The 19,055-nt window shown below is 37.4% G+C and overlaps 1 protein-coding gene across 6 annotated transcripts in view; it reads left to right on the top strand.

Moving 5' to 3' along the window:
- STK3 (serine/threonine kinase 3) overlaps positions 1-19,055 on the top strand; it is a 505,519-nt gene that overhangs the window by 61,332 nt on the left and 425,132 nt on the right. For all 6 annotated transcript variants that reach the window (XM_063606446.1, XM_063606445.1, XM_063606449.1 and 3 more), the window contains exon 4: positions 15,110-15,224. In XM_063606446.1, coding sequence (XP_063462516.1) covers positions 15,110-15,224 — 115 coding nt within the window. The remainder of the gene's footprint in view (positions 1-15,109; positions 15,225-19,055) is intronic.

The raw sequence follows: 19,055 nt of genomic DNA, 5'->3' as shown, positions 1-19,055 counted from the left end.
ATCATCTTTATTCCTTTTTATGATACTTCAGATGATACTGAGTCTTGTAGATTTTCCTTCTGAAATGTCATCACTATCTTTATTCTTCTCTTCATTCCTTAAGGAAAGGAACCATATATTTTTCTTTATTAGCACCTGTTCAGCGCCTAGCAGTATACTTTTTGATGAATGAATGAAAGGGTGTGGTATGTATGAGGAGTACAAGGAAGAGCATTACAGATTGAGGGAACCCCAGGGAAATCAGGTACTTATTCTTGTTATGCACTTTAAGCTTTTAAAGGGAAAGAAAAGTAAAGAATACAATGAGAAGGAAATGTTAATAGAATTCTAGAACTTTTGTACCACTTTATAGCAGAATGCCTTGCACATAGTAGGTACTTCTGAAATATTTGTTGAATGAAATAAATGCTGAGGCAAATATTGATGAAAAATGGTTTCTGCCTTTTAAGATTTTACTGTCAAATTCATATTGTAAGTATGAAGTTGTGAAGGATCAAAAAATTAGTTGGTTAAAAGATCCTAAAATGCTAAAAGATAGGACTAGTAAAAAATAAATTAGGGCCGGGCATGGTGGCTCACGCCTGTAATCTCAGCACTTTGGGAGGCGGAGGTGGGTGGATCATCTGAGGTCAGGAGTTCAACACCAGCCTGGCCAACATGGCAAAACTCCATTTCTACTAAATAGATACAAAAATTAGCTGGACGTGGTGGCAGGTGACTGTAATTCTAACTACTCGGGAGGCTGAGGCAGGAGAATCACTTTAACCTGGAAGGCGGAAGGTGCAGTGAGCTGAGATTGTACCACTGAACTCCAGCCTGAAGAAAAAAAAAAGAAAAAGAAAAACAATTAGGAAATGACAGGGAGAAACTTAGATTTTAGCTACCAATAACTAGTATTAATGTAAATGTGTTATTAAGAAATTAGCATAAAAATGATTGGAAGAAAACAGTATGAATTGAAAAATTCCCAAATAATACACTGAAATTTTGATTAGGGAAAATGAGATATGCATTTCTGAAATTTAACTATTTTCTTAATACATTCAGCTATTTGTGAATTTGGTAAATTGTCTTGTTTTCTATACTCTATAAAAGGACCAGAGGTGGTGTTTTAATCTTTTTTTGTTCATTTTAAGTGAATATTTAATAATGGGCTGAATACTACATGTTAGCATAAATATTTCAGGGAGCCCATCTGCTTTGTTTATTGCTGAATGTGCAGTGCCTAGTTCAGTACCAGGTACAGAGTAGACATTTAATGAGTATTTATTAAATGGATAAATCATAGAATATTAGTGCTAGATTCAACTTCTGTGGGTCAGCTAGTTTAGTGTTTTTCAAATCATACCCTGCTCTAAGAAGGTACTTCTAGGGGCATTTTCTTCACTGAAGAATTGAGTAGAATGAGAACCTCATTATTGCTTTTATCTTTTTTATATATGGGACTCTTTTGAAATTTTTATTTGAGGAAAAGTCTTCTAGTGCTAAAGCATATTTAAAAACAATTTTGCAGATACAGAAAATGAGACCTAGAGCTTTTACATGAATTGCCCAAAATCACACTGCTAGTTAGTGACTGAGATGCAATAAGAACCCACATTTACCCTACTTCAGGGCCAGTGTTGAAGAAAGCAATGCCTGTAAAAAGATTCCAACAGTTCAAAGTGAAGCACTCTCAAGGCATTCCTAGGAGTAGAGGCAACAGCTGGTTAGCAATACTATGTGGCAGGTAATATGTACACAGCGGAATCACAACTGACATAGTCCCTACCCTCCTGGTGCTTATATGCAGAGAAGGAACTTTTCATATCTAAACAAAGAGAAATATGTTGTTATGAATCAGGGCACACACTTATCCCCTTTTTACCTGTTCAACTAGTATGTATTGAGTACCACCTACTCCTAAGTGTAGGCCTGATGTGCTCTCACAAGAGATACAACAAAGAATGGGTCTCGGCCGGGTGCCATGACTCACGCCTGTAATCCCAGCACTTTGGGAGGCTGAGGCGGGTGGATCACAAGGTCAGAAGTTTGAGACCAGCCTGGCAAACATGGTGAAACCCCGTCTCTACTAAAAATACAAAAATTAGCTGAGCGTGGTGGCAGGCACCTGTAATCCCAGCTACTGGGGAGGCTGAGGCAGGAGGATCACTTGAACCCGAGACGTAGAGGTTGCAGTGAGCCAAGACTGCCATTGCACTCCAGTCTGGGTGACAGAGTGAGACTCCATCTCAAAAACAAAACAAAACAAAAAAAAGAAACAAAAAAGAATGGGTTTGAGGCTTTAGACTTTCACTCAGCTGGAAGAAACAGACGAATGGGTAGGCTGTTTCAGTACACAGTGTGGTAACAGCTGTGATGGGATAGATATGGGGAAGTATGTGGGTTGGAAGAGATATCTAACACCTCATGTTTGGAGGTTCAGGGAAAGTTTTCCCAGGGAGGTCATACCTCAGCTGAGTCCTGATTGATGAGTTAGATTTGCTGGGCAAAGAGAAGAGATAACTCTTATGGTGAAATAGAGCATTTTCAGCTGGCCTGTTCAGGGTGTCACTGAGCACCCCTTGGCTTCTACCAGAGTATTCTACATTCTTACCTGTTCTATTTCCTCATGTTTCTAGATAAGATTCCATTTGAACACTGTTTCTGAGGCAAATAAATAAATAAATAAATAAATAAATAAATAAATAAAAAGTTTGAAAATCACCATGTTGGAGGATTATTGATGAACTTTGGCAATTTGTATCAGCAATTTTAACTTTGGCAATTTGTATATTCAGTTTTGGGTGGGCCAAGAAATAAATTGCTGTGTGATTGAGATTTATGCTGGAAACAGCTCAGTTTTAATAGAATATCCACATTGCCTTTGTAAAAACACCATATTACCATACTAAGTTATAGAACACTACTAAGATTGTAGTAAGATGTTGATGAAAATGATGTAATTAAAAATAGCCATTTCTTTAGTATTTTAATTATCACATGCTCATATTAGGAAGACTTTTAAAAAGTATACCTTTAGCTATATATGGTTTCCTTCAATTAGAATGAAATTCAAGTTACTATTTAAAAAGTCACCTTTTGATTGTATGTGGTGGCTCATGCCTATAATCCTTGCACTTTGGGAGGCCGAGGTGGGCAGATTGCTTGAACTCAGGAGTTCAAGACCAGCCTGAACAACATGGCAAAACTCTCTCTCTAAAAAAAATACAAAAATTCACCAGGCATGGTGGCACGTGCCTGTAGTCCCAGCTACTTGGGAGGCTGAGGTTGGGAGGATTGCTTGAGCCCAGGAAGCAGAGGTTACAATGACCTGAGATCATGCCACTGCACTCCAGCCTGGGTGACAGAGCCAGACCCTGTCTCAAAAAAAAAAAAAAAAAAAAAAGTCACCTTTCAAGCAGTATTTTCAAATAGTATTCCATTTTCTTTATTTAATTATATGATGTTGTTGATGGACACTTAGATTGATTCCATATTTTGGGTGTTGTGAATAGAACATTTGGATTTTTATAAGAAGCTTAAACGTAATGATTCAGTCCGTATAATTTGTATCATGCGTAGTGTTTAAGTAAGGTACAATTAGATAGGAGTATGTAGTCCTTTTTCCATTTTTCCCCTTTGGTTTTTCTCATTTTTTTTTAATACTCTTTCTATTTTGAGTTGTGATGCTAGAGGAGGACCATTAGGATAAAGAGTGTAGGGAGCTGTAAAGTGAAGATGGAAATGGAAAGGATGTGATCATTAGGTATGAGATGAGAGGAAGCCCAGAAGCCCCCACCCCCTCAAAAAAAAAGAAAACGAGAACAAGATACGTCATTTTATTGGATTGAAGGCGTTAAATAGGGGAAGGGAAAAATTAATGAGACAGGAGGATGAAATGGAGAGAAGATGCATAAGAGAAAGGCATAGAATGTGGCTCATGATTGGCATGCTAGTTATTAAGGCATCATATTTCACCTCTGCTTCCTGGTGTAGTCTGTAATTTCCTTTGTGTTTTCCTGGTTCTTCCACCCAGTGAAATTTTCAAAGACATAGCTGCTTACTCCTATTTAAAAGAGACAAAACTAGCCAGGCACAGTGGCTCACGCCTGTAATTCCAGTGCTTTGGGAGGCCAAAGCAGGAGGGTCACTTGAAGCCAGGAATTTGAGAGCAGCCTGGACAACGTAGTGAGACCCTGTCTGTACAAAAAATAAAAAAAATTAGTCCGGGTGTGTGCATGTTTATAGTTGCGGCTACTTGGGAAGCTGAGGTGGAAGGATCACTTGAGCCCAAGAGTTTGAAGCTACAGTGAGCTATGATTGTGCCACTGCACTCTAGCGTGGGTGACAGAGTGATACCCTGTCTCTTAAAAAATAAAAATAAAAAACGTAACAAAACTACAGTTAGCCCTCTGTATCCTGCTTGTTCTGCATCCACGGATTCAGCTAACTGCATGTTGGAAATATTGGGAGAAAAAAAGCAATAGAAAAAAACAATTAAAAAAAAAACCAAATGCAGTATAACAATTATTTGGATAGCATTTACATTGTATTAGGTGTAATAAGTAATCTAGACATGATTTAAAGTATACTGGAGGATGTATGTAGTTATATGCAAATACTGTGCCATTTAATATAAGGAACTTGTGCATTCATGGATTTTGGTATCTGTGGGGTTCCTGGAACCAGTTCGCCATGGATATTGAGGGATGGCTGTGTATAGAATTGCTGGGTTCTGATACAACCTGCAAGTCCATATACTGGCTTAGTCAAAATTCTTAGGCATATGGCTGAATTAAAACTTTCTGCATTGCTTAAAATTTATATACAGGTATACCTTACTCTGTTGTACTTCTTCACTTTGCAGATGCTGCATTTTTTTTTTTTAATTGAAGGTTTGTGGCAACTGTACTGAGCAAATCAAGTCCGTCAGCACCATTTTTCCAATAGTTTGTGCTTGCTTCATGTCTCTATGTCATGTTTAGGTAATTCTTCCCATATTTCAGACGTTTTCATTATTATTATGTCTGTTATGGTGATCTGTGATTAGTGATCTTTGATGTTACTGTTGTAATTGTTTTGAGGTGCCACGAACTGCACCTTTGTAAGATGGTGAACTAAATTGATAAATGTCGTGTGTGTTCTGACTGTACCACTGCTAGGCCGTGGGCCCCATCTCCCTTCCTTTCCTCAGGCTTTCCTATTCCTTGAGACACAATATTGAAATTAGGCCAATTAGTAATTCTACAATGGTCCGTAAGGGTTCAAGTGAAAGGGAGAGTCACACAACTCTCACTTTAAATAAAAAAGCTAGAAATGATTTAGCTTAGTGAGGAAGACAGGTTGAAAGCCGAAATAAGCTGAAAGCTAGGGTTCTTGTGCCAAACAGCTAGCCAAGCTTGAATGCAAAGGACAGGTTGTTGAAGGAAATTAGAAGTGCTACTCCAGTGAGCACATGAGTGGTAAGAAAGTGGAAGAGCCTCATTGCTGATATGGAGACAGTTTGAGTGGTCTGGATAGAAGTTCAAACCAGCCACAGCATTCTCTTAAGCCAAAGCCTAATCTCGAGCAATGCCCTTACTGTCTTCAATTCTATGAACGTTGAGAGACCTGAGGAAGCAACAAAAGTTTGAAGCTAGCAGAGGTTGGTTCATGAGGCTTAAACAAAGAAGCTGTCTCCATAACATAAAAGTGCAAGATGAAGCAGCAAGTGCTGAAATAGAAGCTGCAGCAAGTTATCCAGAAGATGTAGCTGAGATAATTGATGAAGGTGGCTACATTAAGCAACAGATTTTCAGTGTAGACGAAACAGCCTTCTACTGGAAGGAGATGCCATCTAGGACTTTCCTAGCTAGAGAGAAGTCACTGCTTAGCTTCAAAGGACAGGCTGACTCTCTTGTTAGGGGCTAATGCCTCTCATGACTTTAAGTTGAAGCCAGTGTTCATTGCCCATTCCAAAAATCTTAGGACCCTCAAGAATTTTGCAAAATCTCCTCTGTTTATGTGGCAAATCACATTTATTCATTTGTGTATATTGAACCAACCTTACATCCCAGCAATAAAGCCTACTTGATCGTGGTGGATTAGTTTTTTGATGTACTGCTGCATTTGGTCTGCAAGTCTTTTATTGAGAATTTTTGCATTTATGTCCATCAGAGATATTGGTCTGAAGGTTTCTTTTTCATTTTGTCTCTGCCACATTTTGGTATCAGAATGATGCTGGCCTCGTAGAATGAGTTAGGGAGGAGTCTCTCTTCCTCAGCTTTCTTGCAATAGTTTCAGTAGGATTGGTACCAGCTCTTCTTTATACGTTTAGCAAAATTCAGCTATGAATCTGCCTGATCCAAGGTTTCTTTCTGGAAAACAAAAATTTGTGTGACTCACTGTATTGTGATATTTGCTTTATCCAGGTGGTCTGGAATCAAACCTGCAATATCTTATAGATTTGCCTGTATATAACACTAGAGTGTTACAATGTTTTGAGTGAAACTCTCTCCCCTTCTTCCCTAACCTTTAATAATCAACATGCTGGTTTAAAAACAGATGTTAGAACATCTAAATAATTGTAGTTAGTTAACTTGCTGGCTAGAATGAACAACATCATGTTTGATCCTTGACAGTCCTGCTCAGGATAATATTTAAATGCTAGTTTGATTGTATTATTTCCTTATATAAATTTCTTCAGGGGTTCCCCATTGCCTGGACTGCCCTTTCTTCTTTGTCACTAGTCTAATGTTTTTCCATTTTTCTCCCTAGCGTCTGCTAGTAGGCTTGTTCAGTGAATATTTGTTGTTTGAATTACTTAAAAAAAAGATAAATAAATGTGAATTTGAATGCATATCTATGTTAATGGAAATAGACTTGAGTTTAGAAGTCTCAGGTCTTGAACTGTCTGAGCCTATTGGTAGGCTTTTTTTTTTTTTTCTTTGAGATGGAGTCTCGCCCTGTTGCCCAGGCTGGAATGCAATGGCGCGACCTCGGCTCACTGCAACCTCTGTCTCCCGGGTTCAAGAGATTCTCCTGCCTCAGCCTCCTGAGTAGCTGGGATTACAGGTGCGTGCCACCAGGCCCGGCTAATTTTTTATATCTTTAGTAGAGACAGGGTTTCACCATGTTGGTCAGGCTGGTCTGGAACTCCTGACCTGGTGAAACCCCATCTCTACTAAATACAAAAATTAGCCGGGCATGGTGGCGGGTGCCTGTAATCCCAGCTACTCAGGAGGCTGAGGCAGGCGAATCGCTTGAACCCGGGAGGCAGAGGTTGCAGTGAGCCGAGATCGCGCCAATGCACTCTAGCCTGGGCGACAGAGCGAGACTCTGTCTCAAAAAAAAAAAGTATGCTTTATTATTACTCACATATCATGAGGCCAACAGATCAAGAGACTATTGCTATGGAAAAGATATATTGTTATATATACAGCTCACAGGAGAAGGAGGCGTGCTGTGTCACAGGGGGCTCCACAGGGAAGTACCAGAGTCAGTTAGGAGGCAGAGAAAGAGAGGGGGGAAAAAGTGGACAAGAATGTTTATGTGGTTTCCCTGGGAAGGGACAGGTGAGATAGGGTAAACAGGTTTAGGATTGGCTACTTTGAGTATTTTGAGTGGGTTCTGGGGCATAGGGCTTTCTCTGGTTGTCTGGTACCTGGCCCTGGGGCAATTTGGGCAAGTGAAAAGTTGACCCTAGAGTGTAACCATAGAGGTGGTTGGAGGTTTGGGCTTTAGATAGGTTGGTGTGCATATGAAAGACATCCTTCCATGGGAGTTAGTTTGCTGTCTCTAGGAATTAGCTTACCCTGAGAGGGGCAGTCGCTTCAGTTTTAGCAAGGTCCCAGATACCAAAGCATCAAGAATACAGAAAATAAAAAGATATGCTTACTATAATCTCTGCATGGACTAACACTACTTTTTAATTGGTCTCTCTGTATTCACATTTGCTTCCCTACAATCTAGCTTTCATTCAGCAACCACAGAAACTTTACATCATGTTATTCGTCTGCTTAAAATTCTTCACTGATTTTTTTTTCTGTATTTCAAATAAAGCCCAGTCTCTTTACCTTGGTTTTGAGGCCCTTCATGGTCAGGCTTCTGCCTACATGTGCAACTCCATTATGTTCTACTGTATCCTTTACTCACTTTATCCTGGGCCCGCTAATCTTTCAATTCTTTGACCGTGATTTGTTCTGTCTTTCAGGGCCTTTGCAGGGCAGTTCTTAGTGCTTAGTTATCTGGCTAACTTCTCGTGAAGTTTTGCATCTTAGCTTAAATATTATTCCCTTGGAGAGTCCTAAATTAGGTCCTGTCTTAGTTTTTTGTGTGATTTATTTATTCATTGGTTCTTTTCTTTCTTTCTTTATTTTTTAATTTTAATTTTTCTTTTTTTTTTTTTGAGGCGGAGCCTCACTCTTTTGCCAGGCTGGAGTGCAGTGGCACGATCTCGTCTCTCTGCAACCTCTGCCTCCCGGGTTCAAGCGATTCTCCTGCCCCAGCCTCCTGAGTAGCTGGGATTATAGGCCCCTGCCACCATGCCCAGCTAATTTTTTTTGTATTTTTAGTAGAGACAGGGTTTCACCATGTTGGCCAGCATGGTCTTGATCTCTTGACCTCATGATTTGCCTGCCTCGGCCTCCCAAAGTGCTGGGATTACAGGCATGAGCCACCGTGCCCGGCCTGCTTCTTTAGTTTGTATATAGGAGAAGAGAGCTACTGAGGATAAAATGGAAAGCAAGACAGATTGGTACCTATCTTTATGGAGCTTCTGTTCTTCTGGGGGAGGCAGATAAAAGTCAATGACAAAGTCCTTGCAGGATGTAATAAGTGCTTTACAGTATAAAAGGTGCTGACTTAGAAAGTGTCAGAGGATGGCCACTGTATACATATGAACTCTGGAGTTTAAGCATTTCTTTCTTTTCCAATCTGTGGATTTTGTAATTCACAGCAGTTCAGTGGAGAAAGGACATTTTATTGTTAAAGCTCACTTATCTACTTTCAAAGGTTTTTCACATACTCCAGTGCCTTCCAAGTCTCAGAGGCTACCATGGAATATGAATGCATTCCATTCCTTCATATGAACTAGGAGCAATTTTATTTGCAGAAATGGTGAATACAAAATAAAGTCACAGCCAGTTTATCTTATAGCACCCTTTCTTCTTTTCTTGCCATGGTTAGTAATCATATTTATTTGTGAGTTTACTTCCTTAATTCCTGTATATTCATGCTAGTGTATTTGGTATGAGGGTCCAAATTGTGAATGTGTGTTTCACTAGTGCATACTGAACATCTGGTCAAATGCCTGGCCCAAGTAGAGGGTCAGTGAATGCAGGTGGCTGTTTAGTTCTAGTTGCTTAAATACTTTGCTGGGTTAAAGTTAGTGAGGCCATGTTTTATGTTATAGAGGTGTTGGACTTGGATCCATCTACTTACGTGGGTGTTAGATGGGCCATGAATTATTTTTTTGAAGAGAATTTTACCTTTTGCCAAAGTTTTCTCTTGACTTACTCTTATGGAGAGATAGGGCTGTGTTTTCAGGTGGCTGCCCAGGTTAGAATTCCTAATTTTCATGAGTTATCACTTCTACCCTTAGCATTGCTGATTAGTGTGTATGGCAAGAAAAATGTACATTTTTTGTATGCTTTTCAGTGAACATAATCATCAATTCATTGTTACTTAACACTTTTCAAAATTTTGAATGAGAACATTCATATTTAAAGAATTTTTTTTTGGCGGGCATGGTGGTTCACGCCTATAGTCTCAGCACTTTTGGAAGCTGAGGCAGGCGGAACACATGAGGCTAGGAGTTCAAGACAAGCCAGGTCAACATGGCAAAACCCCATCTCTACCAAAACTACAAAAATTAGCTGGGCGTGGTGACACAGGCCTGTAATCCCAGCTACTTGGGAGGTTGAGGCACGAGAATCACTCGAACCCAGGAGGCAGACATTGCTGTGAGCCGACATGGTGCCACTGCACTCCAGCCTAGGTGGCAGAATGAGATTCTGCTTCAGAAAAAAAAAAAAGAGAGAGAGAGAGAGAAAGAGTTTTTTTTTTTTTTTTCTGAAGGATATACAGTCTATTCACTGGTAGAGTGAAGCTTAACTCTGGGTCTATGTCAGAGTCACCGGTAGAGCTTTTAAAAACCTACTGAATCAGAACCTCAAAGGAGTGTGGGCTTGGGTCACAGGTGGCTCTGATGCACAGCCAGGTGTAGGAACACTACTCCCTATAAAAGTTTCCACATAGGCGCCATACCTTAAAGGAGTACATGTAAAGAATTTTTTTTTTTCCCATATGTTGCAGTTCTAAGTCTGTATTTAGTTTCATTTGTTTGTAAACAAGCACTTTTCTTAAATGGTTCAGTGAACATTTATGAACTCCAAATACATACTTTCAATTCCCAAGACCTAGCAAAGCTGAGTGTGTCTGGAAATTTAAGGTATGAGATGGAGAGTAATCAGAGATACGGGTAACAAGGTAGACTCTGAAATAACTTGTATGCGGTATGAAGCAGTTAAGAGCTTTTCCTTTGGGTAATGGAGAGCTGTTAGAGTATTTTTGTTTAACTAGGAGAGCAGTATGATCAGCTTGTTTTACTTTTGTTTTAAAGTAAGGTACCTTGTCAACTGTATGTAGCATAGACTAGAACAGGGGAGAAAACTAAGACAAGGAGACCAGTGGGGAGCAAGTCTGTGCAAGAGGTAACGGAGTAGCAGTGGGGATAAAACAGGTTTGAATTCAGGCCCTTCAGCTCCAACCACTGTTCTACCTTTGACTTCAAGACATAGTTTTTTTTTTTTGTATTTATTGCCTTTGTTTTTAATATAAAATTTAATTATAACGGGAAAATTTTAAACTTTTGTTTTTTAGATGACTGATGTTTTTATTTATTTATTTTTAACTTTTATTTTAAGTTCAGAGGTACATGTGCAGGTTTGTTACATGGGTAAACTTGTGTCATGGGGGTTTGTTGTGCAGATTATTTTATCACCCAGGTATTAAGCCTAGTACCCATTAGTTATTTTTCCTGATCCTCTCCCTCCTTCCACCTTCCACCTTCTGATAGGCCCCAGTGTGTGTTGTTCACTCTGTGTGTCCATGTGTCCTCATCATTTAGCTCCCAGTTATAAGTGAGAACATGCAGTATTTGGTTTTCTGTTCCTGTGTTAGTTTGCTAAGGACAATAGCCTCCAGCTCCATCCATGTCTCTGCAAAGGACATGACTTTGTTCTTTTTTGTGGCTGCATAGTATTCCATTGTATATATGTACCACATTTTCATTATCCAGTCTATCATTGATGGGCATTTAGGTTGATGCCATGTCTTTGCTATTGTGAAGAGTGCTAGTTACAATGAACATAAGCATGCATGTGTCTTTATAATAGAACAATTTATATTCCTTTGGGTATATATCCAGTAATGGGATTGCTAGGTTGAATGGTATTTCTGTCTCTAGGTCTCTAGGTCTTTGAGGAATTGCCACACTATCTTCCACAATGGTTGAACTAATTTACACTCCCACCAACAGTATATAAGCATTCCTTTTTCTTCACAACCTTGCCAGCATCTGTTTTTTTTTTTTTTTTTTTTTGACTTTTTAATAATAGTCATTCTGACTGGTGTAACATGATATCTCATTGTGGTTTTGATTTGCATTTCTGTAATGATCAGTGATGTTGAACTTTTTTTCATATTCTTGCTGGCCACATGTAGGTCTTCTTTTGAAAAGTATCTGTTCATGTCCTTTGCCCATTTTTTAATGGGGTTTTTTTTTCTTTCTTGTAGATCTGTTTAAGTTCCTTATAGCTGCTGGATATTAGACCTTTATTGGATGCATAGTTTGTTCAAAAATGTTCTTTCATTCTGTAAGTTATCTATTTACTCTCTTGATAGTTTCTTTTGCTGTACAGAAGCTCTTTGATTTTACTAGATCCCATTTGCCAATTTTTGCTTTTGTTGTGATTGCTTTGGGTGTCTTTGTCGTGAAATCTTTGCCTATGTCCTGGATGGTATTGCCTAGGTTGTCTTCCAGGGTTTTTATATTTTTGGGTTTTACATTTAGGCCTTTAATCCATCTTGAGTTAAATTTTTGAACATGATAATAAGGGAGGGGTCCAGTTTCAATCTTCCGCATATGGCTAGCCGGTTATCCCAGCACCATTTATTGAATGGGGAATCCTTTTTCCTTTCCATTGCCTGTTATTGCCAGGTTTGTCAAAGATCATATAGTTGTAGTTGTGTGGTCTTATTTCTGAGTTCTTTATTCTGTTTCATTTGTCTGTATGTCTTTTTTTGTATCATAACCATGCTGTTTTGGTTACTGTAGCCCTGTAGTATATTTTGAAGTCGGGTAGTGTGATGCCACCAGCTTTGTTCTTTTTGCTTAGGATTGCCTTGGCTATTCGGGCTCTTTTTTGGTTCCATATGAATTTCAAAATAGTTTTTTCTAGTTCTGTGCCGAATCTCAAATAGTAGTTTTAGTAAGAATAGCATTGAATCTATAAATTACTTTGGGCAGTATGGCCATTTTAATGATGTGTGTTTGTGTGTGTGTGTTTATATATATTTTTTTATTTTTTATTATTTTTTTGAGATGGAGTCTTGCTCTGTTGCCCAGGCTGGAGTGCAGTGACACAATCTCAGCTCACTGCAACCTCCGCCTCCTGAGTTCAAGTGATTTTCCTGTCTCACCCTCCTAAGTAACTGGGATTACAGGCATGCGCCACCATGCCCAGCTAATTTTGTATTTTTAGTAGAGATGGGGGTTTCACCATGTTGGCCAGGCTGATCTGAAACTCCTGACCTCAAGTGATCCTCTCAAAGTGCTGGGTTTACAGGCATGAGCCACAGTGCCCAGCCTCATTTTAATGATATTGATTATTTCTATCCCTGAGCATGGAATGTTTTCCTATTTCTTTATGTCATCTCTGATTTCTTTGAGCAGTGTTTTGTAGTTCTCCTTGTGGAGATCTTTCACCTCCCTAGTTTGCTGTCTTCCTATGTAGTTTATTCTTTTTGTGGCAGTTGTGAATGGGAGTTAGTTCCCGATTTGGCTCTCGGCTTGACTGTTGTTGGTATATAGGAATGCTAGGGATTTTTGCACATTGCTTTTGTACCCTGAGACTTTGCTGAAGTTGCTTATCAGCCTGAGAAGCTTTTGGGCTGAGGCTATGGGGTTTTCTAGATGTAGGATCATGTCACCTGCAAACAGGGGTAGTTTGACTTCCTCTCTTCCTATTTGGATGACCTTTATTTCTTTCTCTTGCCTGATTGCCCTTGCCAGGACTTCCAATACTATGTTAAACAGGAATGGTGAGAGAGTGCATCCTTGTCTTAATGCCGCTTTTCAAGGGGAATGCTTCCAGCTTATGCCCATTCAGTATGATTGTTGGCTGTGGGTTTTTCATATATGGCTCTTATTATTTTGAGGTATGTTCCTTCAATACCTAGTTTGTTGAGAGTTTTTAACATGAATGGATGTCTGATTTTATCAAAAGCCTTTTCTGTATCTATTGAGATAATCATGTGGTTTTTGTCTTTAGTTCTGTTTATGTGATGAATCACATTTATCGATTTGTATATGTTGAACCAATCTTGCATCCCAAAGAGAAAGCCTACTTGACTGTGGTGAGTTAGGTTTTTTATGTGCCACTGGATTTGGTTTGCTAATGTTTTGTTGACGACTTTTGCATCAATGTTCATCAAGGATATTGGCCTAAAGTTTTCTTTTTTTGTTGTATCTCTGCCAGGTTTTGGTATCAGAATGATGCTGGCTTCATAGGATGAGTTAGGGAGCATTTCCTTCCCCTCAATTTTTTGAAATAGTTTCAGCAGGAATGGTACCAGCTCTTCTTTGTACATCTGCTAGAATTTGGCCCTAAGTCCATCTGGTCCTGGGTGGTTTTTTTTTGGATGGTAGGCTGTTTATTACTGCCTCAGTGTTAGAGCATAGCTAAAATTTTAAAGGCTGTACTGAGAAGTCTTCCCTGACAGTCTTCTCTTAACCTCCACAATTGGTAGAGTCTCTACGTGTTCTTTTATTGTACTTTCAATTTTTTTTTTTTTTGCTTATTTGTTTTTCTGTCTTATTTATCTTACATTGGTGCCCAGCAAAATGGCTACTGTTTTTGATTGTAGCTATTACTAGATAGAAGTATTTACTTGAACAAGTTGTCCTCTTACATGCCATACTTGGTTTTTCCCTTTCTATTTGTGTACCTTTATTCATGGTCTTTCTCTTTTCTAGAATTTTCTTATCCCTCTTCTCCATCTACATTTTGGAGTTTAAACTTTTCTTTCAAAATCTCATTCAAATCCCACTCCCTTCCGCAAAGTTCTCTTTGGATGATTCCAATGTTATTTCCTCATTTGAGCTCTTGTAGCATTAAAGTTGTGTCCTATTTAGTTTCTGCTGTCTTGTATTTTCTATCTCTATGCATTTTTTGAATATGATATTCTGCCTCTTTGAGATAGGTTAGATTTCTCATACATCACTATATGTAGTTTATCCATAATATACATTATTGCTGATGGTCATTTGTCCCTTTCTAAATCTTCCTGAAGACAGCTTGGCTATAAACATAGTTTATTCTGCTCTGGAAGACTTAAGACCTCAGTTTAGAAATTAAATTGCTAATATTTTAATTCTATAAATTTAAGCAGAAAAATTTATAATTTTTTTCTCTAGAATTTTCAAAAGCCAGAAGGAAAGAAAATTTAAAATAACTTTTTTGGCCTCATGGAAATATAGATTATTTTCGAGTTGATTAATATTTGACTGAATGCAAAATCCTTTAGAAGACATATTTAAAATGCTTTAGTTAAAGGGAAAACTTTTCATTTGTTCCTCATGTTAAGTAGTAAGTTCTTTGCCAAAATGAAGTCTTATTTTCTTCAGAATCACTCAAAACATTTGGGCCTCTTCTGGTTTGTAATCCTGTTAAATTTCGTCCATGAAGTAAAGCCTAATTATGCATAGTTGGTGAACTCCAGATATTGAGAATTTGATGTGCAATAGAAATTTACTTATTTAACTTATTGGAACATTATGAAATGTTGAAAATACTTTGTATTGGGATTAAGAAAAAAATTTCTTTGGGAATTAACTAAATTTAATTGTTTATGTATTTTCCTTTAGCCCATATGTTGTAAAGTACTATGGCAGTTATTTTAAGAATACAGACCTCTGGATTGTTATGGAGTACTGTGGGGCTGGCTCTGTCTCAGACATAATTAGATTACGAAACAAGACAGTAAGTATTTTAAAATTGTTTTGCTAATCTCATTTCTAAAGATTGATATTTTAGAATCTGACTAGTTGGTATTTTGTTACACAGAAAATAATAGCATGAAAAAAGGAAAGGTTTTAAGTGGTGTAAAGATATCTAGTAGGAGGTGTGAGAACCAGCCACATATCTTTCTGTAACAAATTTAGGAATTACATGATTGTTTAATTTATTTATTAGGATAATTTTTGGTGTGTCACAGAGAAACTACCATGGTACTTCTCTTCTTCATTTGGAATCAGCGTGTGTGTGTGTTGTTTAATAATGTGAGTTTCATAAATTATGGCTAGAATTTTATTTAAAGTTTATAATATTCATGGTATTTACGTATCTTAAATTTTATGTATTATAATTTATGGCTGGAATATTTGAAGAAATTATATACTTCTGAATTTAAAAAAAATAAAACATTTTTGTATTTATTTTCCCAAATATTGTCAGGATGTGTGAAAGTGATAGAAATATATATATTTCTATAAATTTAGCTTAGTGAAATGTATTGTTTAATAAAAGCTTTTTATGGTTATATTTTAACTCTAACTAGAAGTGCTATTTACAAAATTGTTTACTTTAAGCTAGTAATACATCTAGTTTATTTGGACAATTTGTATGGACCAAAGTGACCTTTTTTTCTTGAATAGGAAGAGTAATCAGTGAAATAATTTGTAATTCTGTAGCAGTAACATTATTATATGTTGTCAGCCATGTTTCAGTAAAATACATTCAGAAAAAATACTTCAGTCAATTTGTAGTTAACCAGAATCATTTTAAAGTTTGATTTGGGAAGTACACTGTAAGTTTATTTTACTAATTTTTTTTTCCCTGTTAGAGAAAAGAAAGTAAATAGGATTTCTTTTAAGGGAAGTGAAACAGAAGTTGAAATAATCCCTGTTTTGACAGAGTAGATTAAGTGATCTGTGACATTCTGCTAATGATATATTTTAGAATTTCTATGGCGCTTAACTAGCATTTATGTAAATCAGATGATTCTTGAGTGGCAGAACAATGCTTCAGTGGAAAGTAATTATATCCCAGTTAGAGAATTGTTTTAAAATCATTTCAGGGCTAAACTCAGTGCATTTGATATTTAAAGTTATCAGGTAGGAATATGAAGTAGTGTGTGAAATGGAAAATTTTAAACATCTCTATTTTCTTAGTTTTAAGTGTTAATGTTACAATTTTGAGTAGATATGAAGTATTTGATCCAAGAAGTTTAATCCTTGTTGCCAATAATTACAACTGTGAAGACATACTATAGTTCTTAAAGATAGGTATGGATCAGATCATTATCTTCAGAAAACTCTTTGTCAGTTATCAAAGGAAAGATTTTATCCATTCATATTCTTTGTTATAAGACACAGTCCACTGAGCATGTTGGGGAGTCGTACACTTGGAATAACATAGTTGTTACGCTCACACAACAGGTACCCTGGGTTCTGGGATGGCATGGTAAGAGTCTAATTTCCATATATGAAAAGGAACCCAGAGCTGCACAAGAGATTGATCAGGAGCTGTAGGTATATTGTTTCTGAGTGTTGCCTTGATGACAGCTCCTATTAAGTCTCAGGAATATTTGTATCTTTCTTTTCTAGTGCAAGGACATTTTTCTTCATTTATTTATTATCCAAAAAGAGTACCATTATTGTTAAGGTTAATAATATAAAGATACGTAACATCCTATTTAAAAAATATTTGGATGTTGTAGGCCTTTGTTCACTAGAGTGTTACTCTTGATTGTCTGAATTTCAGAAGCATGACTATTACTGACTGACTGGCTTTCAAAAATTTGACGAATCTAACAGTCGTCTTTGATTAAACAGGTGTAAAACTCACTCTAGTAATTGTTTTCATGGTCATGAAACAATCTTTTCCTAAGAATATGGCAATTTGTTTTTAAGAGCTTGTATGGTCTGTTGTTTTTTTTGTGATCTGCTTTGTTTCTTTAAATTCTGTATACATTTTAAATAGCACAAGGAATTCTTGTTATTTTATATTGTTATTCTTGTTATTTTATATTGCAAAGTTTATATTTACTCATATATTTATGCTTTTTATTGTTCTTTATTTCTTTCTGTGTTTCTCAGTTGTCTGAAGAATATCTGTTAGTATTTCCTTATGTGTGGTGGGTATGATGATAATGTCTTTTTTTTTTTTTTTTTTTTGGTGAAAATATTGTTATTTTACTTCATGTTTTCTTTTTTCCTTTTTCTGAGACAGGTTCTCGCTCTTTTGCCCAGGCTAGAATGCAGTGGTGTGATCACAGTTCACTGCAACCTTGAATTCCTGGGCTCAAGCGATCCTCCAGCCTTAGCCTCCTGAGTAACTAGGACTTCAGGAGCATGCCATCATGCCTGGCTAATTAAAACAATTTTATTTTGTAGAGATGGGGTCTGGCTATATTGCCCAGGCTGGTCTTCAACTCCTGGTCTCAAGCAATTCTCCTGCCTTGGCTTCCCATAGTGCTGGGATTACTGATGTGAGCCACCATGCCTGACCCTCAGTTCACTTCTGAACAGTATATTTGCTGGGTAAAGAATTCTAGGTTAGTGATTCCTTTTAGCCTTTTAAAGATATTATCCAGAAATCTTGTATTTTATATCCCAGAACATAATTTATTTATTTATTTATTTTTTATTTTTGAGACAGGGTCTTGCTCTGTCACTCAGGCTGTAGTGCAGTGGTGTGATCATGGCTCACTATAGCCCCGGCCTCCTGGGCTCAAGTGATCTTCCCACTTCAGCCTCCTGAGTAGCTGGAACCACAGTCATGTGGTACCATGCCTGGCTAATTTTTTTGATTTTTTGAAGAGATAGGGTCTCACTTTGCTGCCTAGGCTCATATCCTAGAACATATTAATTATAGTCTAATTCTGTCTGCTAATCTTTTAAATGTTAATCTCCTGTGGGTCTCTTTCTATTTTATATTGTTTCTCTTGTTTTTTATTGTTTTTGTCTATGCCTTGTGATCTTTGATAGAGTGCTAGACATTGCGTAAAATGTGATAGAGGTTATTTGAACTTCTGAATGTTGACGTATTTTACTTAAGGTTTTTGTTTCTATCTGGTGGCTAGAACTACCAATCCTGGATCACTTAATTCAATTGGGGTTAGAGATAATTTGAATTTGGGCTTCAGTACAGTTATGTGCTACATAATGATGTTTCTATCAATGATGGACTGCATGTAGAATTGTGGTCCCATAAGATTATAGTATGATATTTTTACTGTACTTTTTCTATGTTTAGATGTGTTTAGATACACGAATACTTACCATTGTGTTGCTGCTGCCTACAGCATTCTGTACAGTAACATGCTACACAGGTTTGTAGCCTAGGAGCAATAGGCTATACCATCTAGGTTCGTGTAAACACACTCTGTGATGTTCACACAATGATGAAGTTGCCTAATGATGTCTTTCAGAATGTATCCATGTTGTCAGGTGACACATGACTGTACTTTTGAGGGTTGATCCTCCTTTACATCTAGGATATGGTCCTTTGGCATTATAGAGCTTCTCAGTTTCTCGGTAGGTTTTGATTTCCAGTCTTTGACCTTCTCATCTTGTAAGTCAGTCAAAAGGTCTGCTCTGCTTATTAGCCTCTTGGCCTCTGTTCCATAATTGATAGATGCCTCTTGGGGAAAAGCAGCCCTTATTGCTAGGCTTACCTCTTCTTTTTTCTTTTTTTAATATTTTGTTTTCAGACAAAATACACTGCTCGTGTGTCTTCATTAGCCTTAACATAGACTTTTAAATGTATTTTCTCCAGACATTTTAGTTCTTTAAGCAAGAGAGTGGTCTG

The sequence above is a fragment of the Pan paniscus genome, chromosome 7 (assembly GCF_029289425.2).
Source record: "Pan paniscus chromosome 7, NHGRI_mPanPan1-v2.0_pri, whole genome shotgun sequence".
Classification (NCBI taxonomy): Eukaryota; Metazoa; Chordata; class Mammalia; order Primates; family Hominidae; genus Pan; species Pan paniscus.
This window is presented reverse-complemented; position numbering and strand designations above follow the sequence as displayed.